At 48.4% G+C, this 15,569-nt stretch overlaps 1 protein-coding gene across 19 annotated transcripts in view; it reads right to left on the bottom strand.

Moving 5' to 3' along the window:
- DYNC2I1 (dynein 2 intermediate chain 1) overlaps nucleotides 1-12,960 on the bottom strand; it is a 73,488-nt gene extending 60,528 nt beyond the window's left edge. For 2 of the 19 annotated variants that reach the window (XM_070618098.1, XM_070618099.1), the window contains exons 1-4: nucleotides 12,549-12,960; nucleotides 3,867-3,920; nucleotides 2,669-3,101; nucleotides 57-148 (exon numbers count right to left, since the gene is read on the bottom strand). In XM_070618098.1, the coding sequence (XP_070474199.1) occupies nucleotides 57-148; nucleotides 2,669-3,101; nucleotides 3,867-3,920; nucleotides 12,549-12,563 (594 nt within the window). In that variant the 5' untranslated portion in view covers nucleotides 12,564-12,960. Of the gene's footprint in view, nucleotides 1-56; nucleotides 149-2,668; nucleotides 3,102-3,866; nucleotides 3,921-12,041; nucleotides 12,514-12,548 lie in introns of those variants that run through there. The other 17 variants (XM_070618100.1, XM_070618103.1, XM_070618115.1 and 14 more) reach the window with 14 other exon arrangements.
- Between the last annotated feature and the right edge of the window lie 2,609 nt (nucleotides 12,961-15,569).

Here is a 15,569-nt window from a genome sequence, read left to right as displayed (position 1 = left end):
AAAGTGCCCTCTCTTTGCTCTCTTTGGAAAACCCTTCCTCAGCCTGCTCTGAATACCTTTCTTTCTCGGTATCTTCTTTCTCTCTCTTCATCTCCTCGTTCAGAGTCTTCATCTCTCCTTTCCTTCTCTTCAATTCTTACTTTACTCACTATAAAAATAAAACGTATGTTTAACATTCCCAAACTTCAGCACATCAAAAAGGCCTCCTAGCACCTTGCTGCAGTCTTTACTGTACATATCACATTTTTACAAATCATACATCAACACATATGAAAACACATGCTTCAAGTAAAACACATTCTCCAATCTCAAGAATGGAAAGTTCTAGAATCTAAACATAAAATACAATAAATAAGGAGATCACAATGGCAATTGCTACTGAGGCAACCTGGAAAATGTCAGACCAACCCAGGCAACTAGAGAGGGGCACCAGCCCACACACACACCTTCGGAGCACCTGTGTCACTAACAGACACCCTTAGGGATGCAGGGCCCGGTCGACTGGGAAAAACTGGCCCGGTCGGGCAGACATTTCTGCCAAGTGCTCAGCTGCAAGGAAGGGCCTGCCTCACTGCCTCCTGGAGCCCTGCTGCTGAGGACGCAACAGATGCAGGAGGCCCTGGGATAAGGAGACTGCCTGCAGCCCACTCGGCTGGCACGAGACGAAGCTGGCACCCACCCCCACCCCAAGCTGCGATCTCTCCCTGCCGGGGGACCAATAGAGCCACACGCCATCACTGATGAGGCCTCCAGCACCATCCAAGAGTGAAAAGTCAGACTTCCACTTTTGAACCTGTACAGACAAAAACATCAGTAGGCTTAAAATTAAGAGAATCAATATTTTAAAAGATGAGGACAAAATTAAACATTCAAACATCACTGAAGCAAAGTTCATTCATTCAAAAAGTATTCACTGAGCCCTGACCACTCTTCTCAGAGCCTGAGATAAAAGAGACCAAAACAACGGAGTAGGGAGTCCCCCCGGAGCTCACTCTCAGAAAGGGAGACAGGAGTGGAGGGGTGAGGAGGGCTAGGTTCCGGCAGACTGGATGAGAAAGAGCAGGTCAGGGTGATCCCAGGTTTCCCAACCCGAGGGACAGGAGAGTGCAGCTGCCATCGGCTGGAATTGGGAAGGTTGGAGGGAGGGGCTCTGCGAGACAGTCAGAAGTTCGGTTGGGTGCATTATGTTTGCACCGTCTACCAGACATCAAAGTACAGGAGGATATACAAGACCAGAATTCAGGGATGAGGCCCAGCTGGGGATAAAACCTTGGAAATCAGGAAGAGATAAATGATATTTAAAACCATGAGACTGGATGTGGTCGCCGGGAAAGAGGGCAGCTGGAGAAGGGGTCCAAAGAGCAAGGCCGCATTTTACAGGAGGGGAGACAGAGGAGATGAGGTAGAGGCAAGACAATCACCAAGGAAGAAAGAAGGAACGTCAAGGAGTCTGATGGTGCAGTCAGTCATTCCATTACAATCCATCTCAATGCTGCATTGAAAAAAGCAAGATCAGGCGGCCCAGTGTTTCGTTGGTTCGAATCCTGGGCGCGGACATGGCACTGCTCATCGGACCACGCTGAGGCAGCGTCCCATGTGCCACAACGAGAAGAACCCACAGCGAAGAATACGCAACTATGTACCGGGGGGCTTTGGGGAGAAAAAGGAAAAAATGAAATCTTTAAAAAAAAAAAAAAAAAAAAAAGGCAAGATCAGGCAGCAACCAAAAAAGAATGATCTGAGAACAAGAACAATCTTACCCGAAATAAATACCATGAACATCAAAATACAATCCCAAAAAGGGGCACTGGATAGTAAGATAGACACTGCTAAACTTAATTAGTGGCAACCTCGTTAACACACAACCCTGCCCCTAAGTCACCACATCCAACAGAAACGCACCCGTGTTCTGAGCCTCGTCTCCAGCGGGCTAAGTCTGCAGGTGTAGCCAGGCCTCAGCAACAGGCAGCAGCGGTGGGTGACAGGGCACAGGGTAAAGGCCATGGCTCCCATCCTTCACAGCCAGGCCTCCGCCTCCTCATGGTTCTAAAGATTATTATGTCTCCTTCTAATATATTCCTTTTTTGTTTATGTTGGCTAGTCTGAACTTTTTATAAGAAGCATATACTACTTGTACAATAAAAAATAATAGATACCTCCATTTGAAGGGGAAAAACATGCACTTTTACCTTAGAATTCCCAGGAATTTAGATAAATAACAATTAAATATTGCTTAAAACTGATACTTTTGAGGAATTCTTTTTATCAAAGAGCACTATTTCTGTTTATTTACAACGTAGATTGAGGTTTACTGAAATAACAAATCTAAAATGTTTCAATAGTAAAATTCCAGCAACGAGAAAATCGTTACTCCTTTCATTCACTGAGTTTTTCAAATATCAAAAGGAAACAACAGTGAAAAGTACACACACAGGTACAAGAAGGGCCTCTTACTTCAAATCCAAAGCTAAAAGATTTATGAAAACCATGAGAGAAAATAAAATGATGAGTGAACATTTCAAAAGAAAACGCCCCCCAATAGTAAGCCCTTTAAGAAACAGAGACAACAAGATGTACAAAGAGCAGAGCAACATCTCAGGAGGGAGCCCGGGACCACACCAGCTCAAGGGATTCAAGGCCAGAGACAGCCCCGCGGGCGCACGCACACCTGCTGGCACCTTGCACTCGGCTCTCTCCAGGACCTGCCAGCCTCGCACGTCCCGGCCCAGCAGGTTATGGTAGGCGGCCGCCTGCCTGAGCTCCTCCCTCCGAGCTCTTCGGTCTTGGTCTTTTTCTCTGTCTTTTCCCCTCCTGTGAGCCTTCTCTGCGTCCTGTTCTCGATGTTTCTCTTTGAGCTTTCCTCTGTCCTGGTCCCTGGCATCCTTTCTCCTTTCCCGTGGCTTTTCTCTGTCTCTCTCCCCTCGGGCAGGCTCCCTGGAGGGGTGGCCGTCTCTCTCAGCCATCCTCTCTCTGTACTTGGTGTCTCCATCTGGCTCCCTGTGTCTGTGCTCCTTGTATTCTGGGACATCCATTTCTGACTCCTTAGGTGGCAGCTTTTCTCTGTGCTTCTTATCTTCCTTCGGACTACCTGAGTGTGCAACCTAAACAAGAAAAAGAAAGGGGACTTCTGAACCTAGAACACTGGCTTCACCTGCTTTCCATCCCAGAAGGATGGCCTGGACCAAGAGTCTCTGAACCTGAAGTAAGTGGAGTCAGACTCAGCATTTCTGCAACTGGCAACAGGTGCCCATTTATCAGAGACACATTTGTTGGCAAAGCTCAAATACTCCACGGATTAGAAAGAGAAAGAAAGGGACACTGAAGCTATGTCATAAAGTATCAGACACTAACTGCTTGGGTCCCACCCAAAGAACAAGAACCCCCATTATAAAACTCTCAGGAGGTCTCCACATCAACCCCCAAGTCCCCTCCACACAGACACACACAGACCACACACACACACAATGCACACAGCACATACATGTACACACAGCCAAAGAGACACATGCGTACTTAAATATACCACACACGCACACATACACACACGGCACACACCACAAAGACACATACACATGCACACAAATATACCACACACACACAAGTACACACAGACACACACCCACAGCCTGCCTGAGCCCTGAACCACCACAGAACCCCGAGTGAGCTGGTGGGCGCTGTGCGGGGCTAGGAAACCCTACCTCACAACAGTTGGGAGCTATTAGCCACATGGCTTTGTCTCTGAATCAAACGCCTCTGCACTGGGCCCCACGTAACCAAAGCTGTGCAGCACTGAGAACCAGGCCAGACTGCCCAAGGAGACTCGCAGGGTCCAAATGGAGCCCAATGTAAATCTTAAAATACATTACCCAAAGGTGTCTTCTGAGGTCATCTGCTTTCCAAGTATCATCTTTGGATCTCCTCTAAAAACAAAAGTATAAAGTTAGAATTTTTAAAGTTTAAAATGTCCAAGTCTGTACACTCTACTGAGCCACTTTTTCAATAGGCCACTTAAGTCAATGGCAATAAGTGCTCAATATGCAGAAAATCAGTCTATCTACCGTAACAAAAGGTAAGAGAAATGCAGATTTTAAAAAATCATTCACTTGTCTAAAATTTCCTATAAGTGATTATAGAATGTGTGCCTTTGGTTACTTCACAATGTAAACGTTCACATCGCTTCAGGGCTCGGCTAGGCCCCGGTAACACGTAACCCTCACCTTCCCACGTCACCCATGGCCTGTCTGTGCCCAGGCCCCCTCGCAACACCGTCCCTGGCTGCCTGAGGAGCAGCCGCCTCTGGAGCAGACTCACACAGACCCCGCTGCACCATTCCTGCCTGGCAGCTGCCCGCTCCAGGTGCCAAGCTGCAGCAACACAACCCTCCACACACAGTGGATAACAAGGAAATGGTCCAACTCAACCAAGAGAGCCTGTGTTGCTGGAAGAGATGACGACAGAGCGGAAAACTGCAGGGGTGGAAAGGCACCAGCCAGGAATGCGGAGAGTAAATCCATCAGAAAACCCATCGGACTGGGCTTCTTAATGGTTGTAATTATACTACTTATGCTGTTAAAATAAAAAACCCTGAAGGCAACAGAACTCCGACAGAGACCAAAGGATCCTTCCTCTGCCTCTTCAGTCTTCGCCAACAGAAACCCAGCTTCAAGCACTTAAAATTCAGGCCCTGGCCTTGCTTAGTCCTGATGCTGTCCTTCCCTTTTTCCTCTTTTACATTTCTTAGTCTTTAAAGTGACACAGAGCTCCCTCCTGCCCATCACAGCCCCGTGTGTCGCACACATTCCCAGGAACTATGCACACCCAGCACGTGCACGGGCACAGCGCTTTAGACAAGGGGCCTAATTTGTTTACCCTCTGCTTGGCCAAGGTCTTTTGAAGACCAACATTTCAGCCCCTGCCTTGGGGAGCAGGTAGACAAGTTAAATAAAAAATGGCTCTCCAGGGGCCGGCCCAGTGGTGCAGCAGTTAAGTTCGCACGTTCCACTTTGGCAGTCTGCGGTTCGCTGGTTTAGATCCCAGGTGAGGACATGGCACTGCTTGGCAAGCCGTGCTGTGGTAGGCGTCCCACATATAAAGTGGAGGAGAATGGGCAAGGATATTAGCTCAGGGCCAGTCTTCCTCAGCAAAAAGAGGAGGATTGGCAGTAGTTAGCTCAGAGCTAATCTTCCTCAAAAAAAAAAAAGAAAAAGAAAAAGCCTCTCTAAGCACAGAGTAGAAAGGTAGCATTTTCCCCAGCAAGGAGTAAACCCCATCCTGAAAACAAACAAGAACTTGGGAGAGCTCCCCAAACAGCACAACTTCAAGCTACAGGACCGCTCCATCCATGCCAAGCAAATCCGAGAATATACTTCATGGAGCCCAACACCCACACCAAGAGACCCTGGACCACGTGACCACCGTGCACAAGATGGACAGAAGAAGGGAGACAGCAACTCCCAGAGAGCACGCCCCAGCCACCAACCAATACCTCACACGTCTGATCCCGTAAGTCAGCTGAACTGTTTAATACCTTTTCATGACAAAACTCTTGGGAGAACTGTACAGAAAGAACCCTAATCTTCAAATTCCTTTCATCTGCCTCCAGAATAAAGTGGGTTAAACTGACTTAACTCCCATCCCGTCAACGCAGGGCCTCAAAGGAACGCTCTGCACAACCCTTTCATCTCATCCTGAAATCTGAAGAAGGAAAGGAGAGCGCCCCAGGAAGTGTTAGACCACAGGCACGGCCCAGCCTCCAGTGGCCACTCAGGCCACACGTGCCTCCCTCCTGCTCTTCCTAGGCCACAACTCTTCAACCTTGGGGCCTACATCACTAAGGAGAAGACTCTGGGTAACCTCACCAGTTCCTCTTTACACTATTTACCATGTTTATTTCTGAACCAGGTTCAGGGGCAGTAAAGCCACACCTCACTCTCAGGGTCATGCTTGGGGCTCGGTGTCTCCAGGCAGCCCCTCTGGTCCTGCTTCCCTATTTCGAGAAAAGCAGTTTCCCCACAGCATGCAGATCCCTGGAATATCACGTCCCAACCAAACAGCTCCATCACCCAGACCTGCTTCCAAACCCCTCGGTGGACGTAACTCCCACCAGCTGCACTGACTCAACCAGGCACTTACGGGGGTCTTGGCCTGGCAGCACTGTGCTTCCCCTCTGCCTTCAACAGCTGAGCAACGGCTCGCTTGCTGGCTCACTTGCCAAAACCTAAAGCTAAACCTCAGAGTACCCAGTTAGCTTCATGTTGACAAGCGCTCACAGGAGCTAAGTTGCTTGGTTTCCGTAAACAGTTGGAGAACAGCTATCACTGGGCGGCAAACCTCTCCCTTGGGATTAAGTCTCCCTCAGCATGCTGGACTCGGAGGCCAGGCTGCTGTAGAAGAGGCATCTACACTCCGCTCTCAGGTCAGACACGACCCATCACCAAGTTCCACTGTGTCTTCTTCTAACACATTTGCCTAAACTCATCATTCCTGCCCAGTCCCTGCCACAAACCCAGCCCAGCCTTTCGTGCAGCGGCAGGCACAGCTCCTAACTGTGTCTGCAGCACCACTGGCCCACGGGGATCTAGTCTGGAGCACCCAGGGGTGGTGTCCCCACATGACACGAGCAACAACTCCCAGGACTACAGGCTGGAAGGAGCAGGACCACCGGAGGCCGCAGACGGCTGTGATCCACCCAGCCTAGAGGGTGAGAGACTAGCACACTTGCCAAAAGACCCAGAGGGGGAGGTAGTCACACACAGCTTTAGGACTGAGACATAGTTTACCTTTGGCTGTCTTAATTTTTTCTTATTATCAAATTCAATTACTTAGTAACAAATTAATAAATTTGGCCTATTCTGGTTCTTGGCTGTTCTTCATTCTCATTATTATTCAACTGTAACTGATGACTCCCTGGCAGTGAGGTCGCCAGGGAAGAAAAGGGAAACCAGGTAGGATTACTGATCTCTCCACTGCTTATTCCTGCCCCCCCCCACACTGCTCATTAACACACCACAGTTTGCTCACCACCTGGCTGAGAGCAGGTAGCTCGTCTCCAACATTGCGTTGACAAATACTTGGTTTCGGGGTGCTGCTTCTGCAGATGCTGGCCCTAATGTAAGGTGCCACGTCAAGGCACAGGGCACCTCAGCTCTGGCAGCACCAAGTCTCATCTGCAGAAGAGGCTGACCCCAGACTAAGTCCCTTCTAGGCCCGGCTGCAGATTAGCAGTGTGCGGAGAGGTCAGAGACAAACAGCCCGACACCGGCTAACTGCCAGCAGCAGGGGAGAGCTGAGCTCCATCCTCATCTGTGCAGGGGCTACTGCATGGGTGAAAGGGAGCAGCCAGGGGAGGGAAAATCACAAAGGAGTGGTCAGTGTAAATGCCGCCAGGCCAGCTGTGTCTGTGGGCTGCAGCTGTCCAAGTCAGGGTCCTGCCTTCCCACAGAGACTGGGAGGCAGAGGCCCCATCCTTCCCGAGCACTCCATTTCTAGGACAGCTCTCAGGTCCTTGAGAAAGACACTCCTGGGCTGTAGAGACACACAGACATCTCAAAAGGACAGAGGAAGGATGTGCAATTGCAAATATGCCAAGAAAGCGGGGCAGGCCTATCCAGGCATCAGCTGAACAAACTATCACTCTTCTGACAGCCCTGAGCTTTCCCAGATAGGAACTCACAGGTGGCTGGGTCGTCCCTGACAAGGCCTTAGGCTGGCAGAAGCCACTAAAACATTGGTAAAGTTTCGTGCAGGAGAACCCCACAACTGGATTAGTGAAGACCAACCCTTGGATTTACCCGAGAACATTCAGCCTTTCTAAAAACAGAATGAGGGGCCGGCCCGGTGGCACAGCAGTTGAGTTCACGCTCTCTGCTTCCACAGCCCGGGGTTCACAGGTTCAGATCCTCAATGTGGACCTACACACTGCTCATCAAGCCATGCTGTGGCAGCATCCTGCATACAAAATAGAGGAAGACTGGCACAGATGTTAGCTCAGGAACAATCTTCCTCACAAAATAATAAAATAAAATAAAAACAGAATGAACAGCACTGCACCAACCTAAACAGTCGACACCAGTTCAGAGTGAACTGCTACAGCACAGCTTGTATTTCACAGCAACGTTTAAAAAGAAGGGTAGGAGGGGCTGGCCCCATGGCCGAGTGGTTAAGTTTGCGCGCTCCGCTGCAGGCGGCTCAGTGTTTCGTTGGTTCGAATCCTGGGCGCGGACATGGCACTGCTCATCGGACCACGCTGAGGCAGCGTCCCACATGCCACAACTAGAAGGACCCACAACAAAGAAGATACAACTATGTACCGGGGGGCTTTGGGGAGAAAAAGGAAAAAATAAAATCTTTAAAAAAAAAAAAAAAAGAAGGGTAGGAATGTATTTCCTTCTAAGGGTAACCTAAATACAAACATTTATATGTTTACATCTTTCAAGCTATGATTAATAAATTTCATGATGCTAACAAACTCACGCATTGCCAATTGTTGGGTACGTAACAGAAAAATTTAGAAATTTGTAAAATTTCTGTGGAGCGTAAAAATTAATAAAAGTCAAAAGCAAGGTACCTAAAATGTTTTGAAAGAACTACCACTGGCACACTGCCACCGCTCCTCCCCAGCAGGCGTAATGCCTGCAAACTCACCGTTAAGTTTTACTTGTCTAATAACAGCTACAAAATACTGAACGTTGGTATGATCTTAGTACCAATAAAGAACACAAAACTGCTTACGTTAGTGACGGCAGTTATGTGAGCAAAGAAGTACACTGACATGCACCTAATGCAAAGCTCGATGCACCACAAACGTCATACCAAACACCGCCAGAAAGCCCAGCACACCCTCATTCCATCACCTCACTGAGCCTTTAGCGCTCCCTTTACTCCATGAAACAAACTACAATTATTAGTCCCTAACGCTATAATCATTACATAATTAGGTTCTAATGATCAGTAGGTTAACTTCCTAAAAAGCTAATGACCAACTTGCAACTGAGCACCTAATATAGGTATTCATTAGCTGCCGGGAAACATCCAGCCCTGTATTCCCTTGCTTTTGCTACTTTGAGATATTTACGTAATAAACAAGTACCAGAAAAAAAACCCAAGATAATCAAAGTAATGCTAAATGTAATCACCTAGGTGAACTACTCCAGCCAGATAACAGAAAAACACAAGAGAGAAAAGATCTCCTTGGGATCCAAGAGGCAAACACATGTCTGTGGGGATATTTGGTTATTGATAAGAGGTGGGTGGCTGAAGAGCCCTCAGGAATTTCAGGGCCTGCTCTGGGATCGTGCCTTAGCAGCTAAGAACAAGGGCTTTGCTGGCAATTCATGAAGAGTCCTAGGAGGGAACCAGAGCTAAGCAATAGCAGAGCAAACCCTTGCTATTCAAAAACTTACTTTAACTAAACTTGTACTTCATTCATAAATATTAAAGGTCAAAAAGGCATTTGAGAAAAAGCCAACAAAAGAAAGAAAAGAAGATAAACAAATAGAGAAAATGACCCTAAAAGAAAAATAATCCAAGAAAATAAAGAGAAATCTTTATTTTTTAAAAGGCACATCAATAATATCCTCAAAAAGAATTTTAGGGGCCAGCCCTGTGGTGTAGTGCTTGAGTTTGGCACACTCCACTTCAGCAGCCTGGGCTCTCAAGTTCAGATATACACCACTCATCAGCCATGCTGTGGCAGCGACCCACATATAAAAAATAGAGGGAGAGTGGCACAGATACTAGCTCAGGTCTAATCTTCCTCAGCAAAAAAAAAAAAAAAAAAGTTTAAAATACAATAAGCACAAGTTAAAACATGCTATAAAAAGGAGCAATATGAGAACAAGGAAGAATTCTTAATATTAAAATTAAAACTGACAAAGTAAAACATTAAGCAGATGAAGCTAACAATAAAGGTGGAGAAATCTCTCAAAATATAGGAAAAAAAGAGATGGAAAATGACAAATAAAAATGGCAAGCAATAGGATATGTTGGAGAATATGAGGAAGCCATTTGGTATAAACCTAATTCAGCCTGACCTTGTCTTTCCAAAAGGGCCTGACCGTGGCTGTTGAACATGCATTGTATATCTGCTTTAGAGATTCCCTATGGCAAGAGCAAAAGGCCCTTGAGATAAAGGTGCAACTTCCCTCCCTCTCCCAACTGTTGGCATCTCCTTAAGGATTAAGCATCTTCCCTTAGGCTAGGAACTGATTGCTGCGCTCACCTGTGACCACCCAGCTCGAGACAATAGACTTGCCTCCTGCTACGCCCTCAGAGATAGCAGACCATTACCTGCTGTGTCCATCAAGCACTGTGCTGACAGGGCAATCTTGTGACTATTGTGGGAGGGACATTTCAATCATGTGAAACACCCTCTTTGAGGGTATATAACCGCCCTATGTACCCCTACTTCTTTGGAGTGCTCTGTTCCTTTGTGGAAAGACTCTCCCGGGTTATAATCCTCAGATTTCAGCTCAGAATAAACTCAACCAAATTTTCATTTACAGATTGGTTATGGATTATTTCCATCGACAAAAATATGAGCCATGAGTTCAACACGTAACAGGAGACTGAACAAGAGTTTCAGGAAGAAGGAAGGGAGAAGGTAATAGAGGGAAACACAGAACATTCCAGAAGTGAAGGTAGACTTGAGTCTTCATTTTGAAAGGGATGATCGAATGTCAAAAATAATGAAAAAAGACCCACGACAGACACACTGCCAGACACGTCCAGAAAACCAAGGACAGACTGCCTGAATCTTCTGGAAAGAAAGAAAATGTTACCAAACTGACTGCTGGAAGACAAAAGCAGAATGTCTTCAGAATCCTGGAGAAATCATTCCGACCCTAGAACTCCACGCTGAGCGAACTCTCAGACAAGCATGTCAGTGTAACAGAGGCTTTCTCAGAGTGTATAATTTGCCTCCTACTCACACTTCTTGAAAAACATATTTGAGAATCTACTCCGGGGGAAAAAAGAGGGGATTTTAAGAAAGATGATGACCCTGGATCCAAGAAACAGCAGACCAAACCCAGAAGTACAAAAAAAGAAATTCCCAGATGACACCCTGCGAAGGTCTACAAAACAATTAGCCCTAATTAGAACAGAAAGTCAGTGAGCTCTGGAAGGATCTTTTTTAAAGCAAATTTCATTAAACAGACATTATGACTGATTAATAAGCTCAAAGATGTGATAACGTTAAAAAAATCATATGTTGTTTTTTGCCAAAAAGAATTGACAAATGGAAATACACAAAGATCAAAGGGCCACTTAAGAAAGACATGGTCCAAATCCGAAGCAACCTCCTTGTAAGACAACTACCTGACTACAGGAAAGATGACCTTGACCCTGACCCCAGGAACACTGCCCTCCGAGGAGCACTGGTGCAGGTACAAAGGACTGCTTTTTCTCTTTGGTCCAATCACGCCACTTAGTTCTGCATTGAACGCTGCTTATATCGTGATATTACAGTGTTTATTGCTTTTCAGTTTTAAAAATCAACCTGTAAACAAATCACAGAAAGCTTAAGTTACAGAATAACCTACAAAACTGTAAGGGAATGTTATAGAAGATAACAGAGGCCAGGGCATTGACGGGCTTAAAGATAAACGGAGGGTAGCGTAGGACACTAACTTCCTAATTACAACCAGCGAGAGGTTAAAAGATACTATCAAAGTCGATATAACATAAAACACAAATAAAGAATATTACTCAACATTATAAAAGCAAATGATAGAAAAAAACCAAAAATAACAGAGAGAAGGGAAGGCAGAAGGAAACGTATGCAAACTAAATTCCTCATCTTTTAGTGAGGAATCAACAGACCCCAAGAATAACAGTAGTTACCATTTACTGAGCGTTAATAACACTGTTCTAAGCACTTTTCTAAGCGCTTCTATGTATAAAACATCACTTAAGGCTCACAAACACCCCACTATTACCGTCCAGATTTTGTGACCCAGGAGACAAGACACGTGAAGTGATTTTCCCAGGGCCGCACAGCAAATACACAAGCCAGAATTCAACCTCAAGCGACCTGGGCGCACCTGCAGCCCTGAAGCCGGGACGCGACGGTTCCAGTTTCAGGCAGTGCGAGCCAGACATTCACAGCCGCGCCACGGCGGACACGACCAGCGCTCGGCCGCCGCCCCGGCGCCGCCCGGCCAGAAGCAAAGGCCTGAGCGGATGCTGAGAACCAACAAAAGACACAACCGTGGGCCTCGACGGTGGAAAGGGGACTCTGCCGCGGCGTGCCGCCCGACACTGGGCTTTTTACACCACGCGGCCACGTCCTCCGTTCTAACGCGGCTCCGGCGACACCGTCCGCTGGGCGCCCGGGCAGGGTCCGGTGAGGCGGCGCGAACCAGCGGGGGCACGGCCGCCGGGGGCGGGACGGGGCGCGGTGGACCCGTCACCCCGGTTCAGCAGCTTCCCCGCGGCGTCCGCCCCGCCAGGAGCGACTGAGCCCCGCGCGCGCCGCCGCCGGTCCCCGAGCGGGCACTGCAGCCTCAGGACGCCGCCGGCCCCCGGCCCGCGCCTGCCCCCGCACCCACCTTCCCGGGCTCCATCGCCGCTCGCAGTCCCGGGCGGCCGCGCTGCCCTCAGCCCGGCCGGGCGCGGCCAGCGGACACGAACCGGGGCGCCAGCACCCTCGGCCGGGCGGCGTCCTCGACTCCTAGCAACCGGCAGGGGGGCGCAGCGGAAGGCCGAGCAATCGCTGACCCGGCATGCCCCGCGGCCCACTCCAAGCAACCGGCAGTGGGGCGCAGCGGAAGGCCGAGCAATCGCTGGCCCGGCATGCCCCGCGGCCCACTCCAAGCAACCGGCAGTAGGGAGCAGTGGAGGGCCGAGCAATCGCTGGCCCGGCGTGCCCCGCGGCGCACTCCGAGAAACGGGAAGGAGAGAGTAGCGGAGGGTCGAGCAATCGGTGACCTGGCATGCCCCGCGGCAATACCCAGTGCGCCTGCGTGTCCTAGCAACCGGCAGGCACGCGCAGCGGAGAGCCGAGCTATCGCTGGCCCGGAGCTCCCTCGGGCCCAAAGGCAGAGGGCCGCAGGAGGCTGCCTAGCCTGGGTGCGCGCTACGTGGGAGTTTTCGTTTTCGTGGGGCATCGTTGCGGGTATGGGCCTCCTGCCAGGTCCGCTGTTAGGTTTGGGTTAGAGCCATGTGGGGGATGTTGATCTTAAACAAGTAGTCAGTTATCTTTCCAGCAAAATAGGGTTTATTTGGGATCAACAAAGAATTGCAATTTGGGGTCTGCAGCCATGGCAGCCACCGCAAGTGTGAGCCGCAAGGGGAGGAGGAAGCTGGGGCTACTGTGAACGGTGTCCATGGAGGAATGGAGAGCTAGGCGTGTGGTGGCTTTCCGTCGTCCGCGTGGCGACTCTCTCGGCTGAGCCCTCGGCCTCGGGCAGAGGAAGGCTGGCTGCTTCTTGCTGGGCTCCCCCCTTCTGGCCTCCCACTCCATTTTAATTAGGTTTCTGATTATTAATTCCCACAGGGGCTCCGGGTCCCCTGCCCGGTTGGAGTTAGGTTTGGGCTGGGGGCTGGGCAACACTGATGGCGCAGAGAAATCTGGGCTGACCCCGCGGGGCAGGCGGCACCACCGAGCGGATATCACCACCAGATACCCAGAGCTACAATGAGGAAACTGAGGCTACTGCTTCTTACCCGGCTACACCATAACCTTAGAGACCCAGGTACAGGAGAGGCGGAGCGTTCAGGTGCTGAGACAGCGTTGAAAGCAACCTCACGTCCCACCTTTTAAAAGCAAAAAGATTAAGGCCCCCAAAATTCGACTTGGCAAGTTCATGTCAATATAATGAAAAGAGCTTTTCATCTGTATAAGGCTTTACACTTTAAAAATTATTTTCCCATATGTTGTCATTTGATAAAACACACTGTAACCACGGGCCCTCTAGGACCAGTTCAAACTGACCCTATCTTATCAGCAGAAGGTTTCTCAGGGGCAAGCCAAAAATTTGCAAGTCAAGTAGCCAGAGGATGCATAGAGGAGAAAATCTTGACCGGAAATGACCCCAGAACCAAAGATTCTCCCTGGCACAGAACCAGAGGATCAGATCAGGACTGGAACTTGAAAGTCGGCCTGTCATCAGAGGCAAGGGGTCTGTTGTCTAGGAAGACCCAGCGTTAAAGCCCTTCCCACACCTTACCATAAATGTTCAAAGCCCTCCAATTGAAACCTGCCAGCCCCCCCGTTTCTAAGCGCCAGCCTGTTCTCCCTCACCTCTTAAATTTTGCCCCAAATCCTGGATCAGGGAGATAGATTTGAGAGCTTTTGCCTCCTGTCTCCTTGCAGGTCAACCTCGCAATAAAGCTTTTTTCTTTTCTCAAAAGCTAATGCCCTAATAAGTGGCCCATTACCCGCACCAGGTAGGAGAACCCCATCTTTGTGTGGTAGCACCGCCCTGTAAGAGTAGTAGGAATCACTAAGCATTTGAAAAAGTCGTTGTTGATAGAATGAGTTTTTATACCAAACAAAAGATGAGAAAACAGAAACTTTAGGACACATATTGTGCATCTGAGATTTTATTTTATCAGAATTATTTTATTTGAAGATTAGAATAAAAGCCAGTCTTAAACATGCAAGACTGGAGAGGTGTAGGTGCTATTCCAGTGATGGACATTATAACTCACATTTAGCTATTTTTCCACAAACTGTTTTGCATTTGTTTCAGTGTGCAAATGTTACTTAGAAAAGATTGCACTTAATGTTTTCACACTAAAAAGAGTAGGCTCTCAAATCATGTGTTAAGGAGTACATCAGTGAGCATGTTATTGCTAGTCTATGCTTTTGATATCATGGTTTTTCTGTAGATACAAAATTTATTTTGCAGACGTTGTATTTTTGAGTCACATACTGAACCAGTTTACAATTTCCAGGATCTACTTTGCTCCAGATACAAAGGCCATTTAGTCAGCTCTGTGCCTTAGAGAAATTATTAACAGATCCAATCTAAGCCTTTTATATTTTATCATACTTTAGTTTTGGACATATCACTGATGCAGGGTCGGTGAGCCAAGGAGTCGAAAGAAAGATTTCTTAGACTCTCAAGATCTGGCAGTAGTGCTCTTTTATTTAGAGAATAGTGTGGAATAGCATGGGGACAGGACCCATGGGCAGTCAGAGCTTCTGCTGCCGCCGCTTCTGCTGCCCCCGCTGGCATGGGGACAGGGCCCATGGGCAGGCAGAGCAGCTGCTGCTGCCCCCGCTGGCATGGGGACAGGACCCATGGGCAGGCAGAGCTGGTGCATGGGGACAGGACCCACGGGCGGTCAGAGCTCCTGCTGCTGCTGCATGGGGACAGGTCCCATGGGAAGTCAGAGCTCCTGCTGCTGCCCTGAGTTGAGGGTTAGGGCTAATTTTATAAGGCATGGGTACGTGACTTATTTTTACTGGAGAAAAGAAAAGATGATGTAAAAAGTCATTAAATGATTTCAGTGCAGATGAGGTCTGGTTCTTGTGTGGTCATATAACTTTAGATACGAATCTGGCCATATAGATCGGCATGTAGGTGAGGATGCCCTGGGCTTCTCTCCCTGGGGCAGTCCTA

This window comes from Equus przewalskii, chromosome 4, assembly GCF_037783145.1.
Source record: "Equus przewalskii isolate Varuska chromosome 4, EquPr2, whole genome shotgun sequence".
In the NCBI taxonomy this organism is placed as follows: domain Eukaryota; kingdom Metazoa; phylum Chordata; class Mammalia; order Perissodactyla; family Equidae; genus Equus; species Equus przewalskii.
The sequence above is the reverse complement of the archived record's forward strand: the minus strand, read 5'-3'. Positions and strand labels throughout refer to the sequence as shown.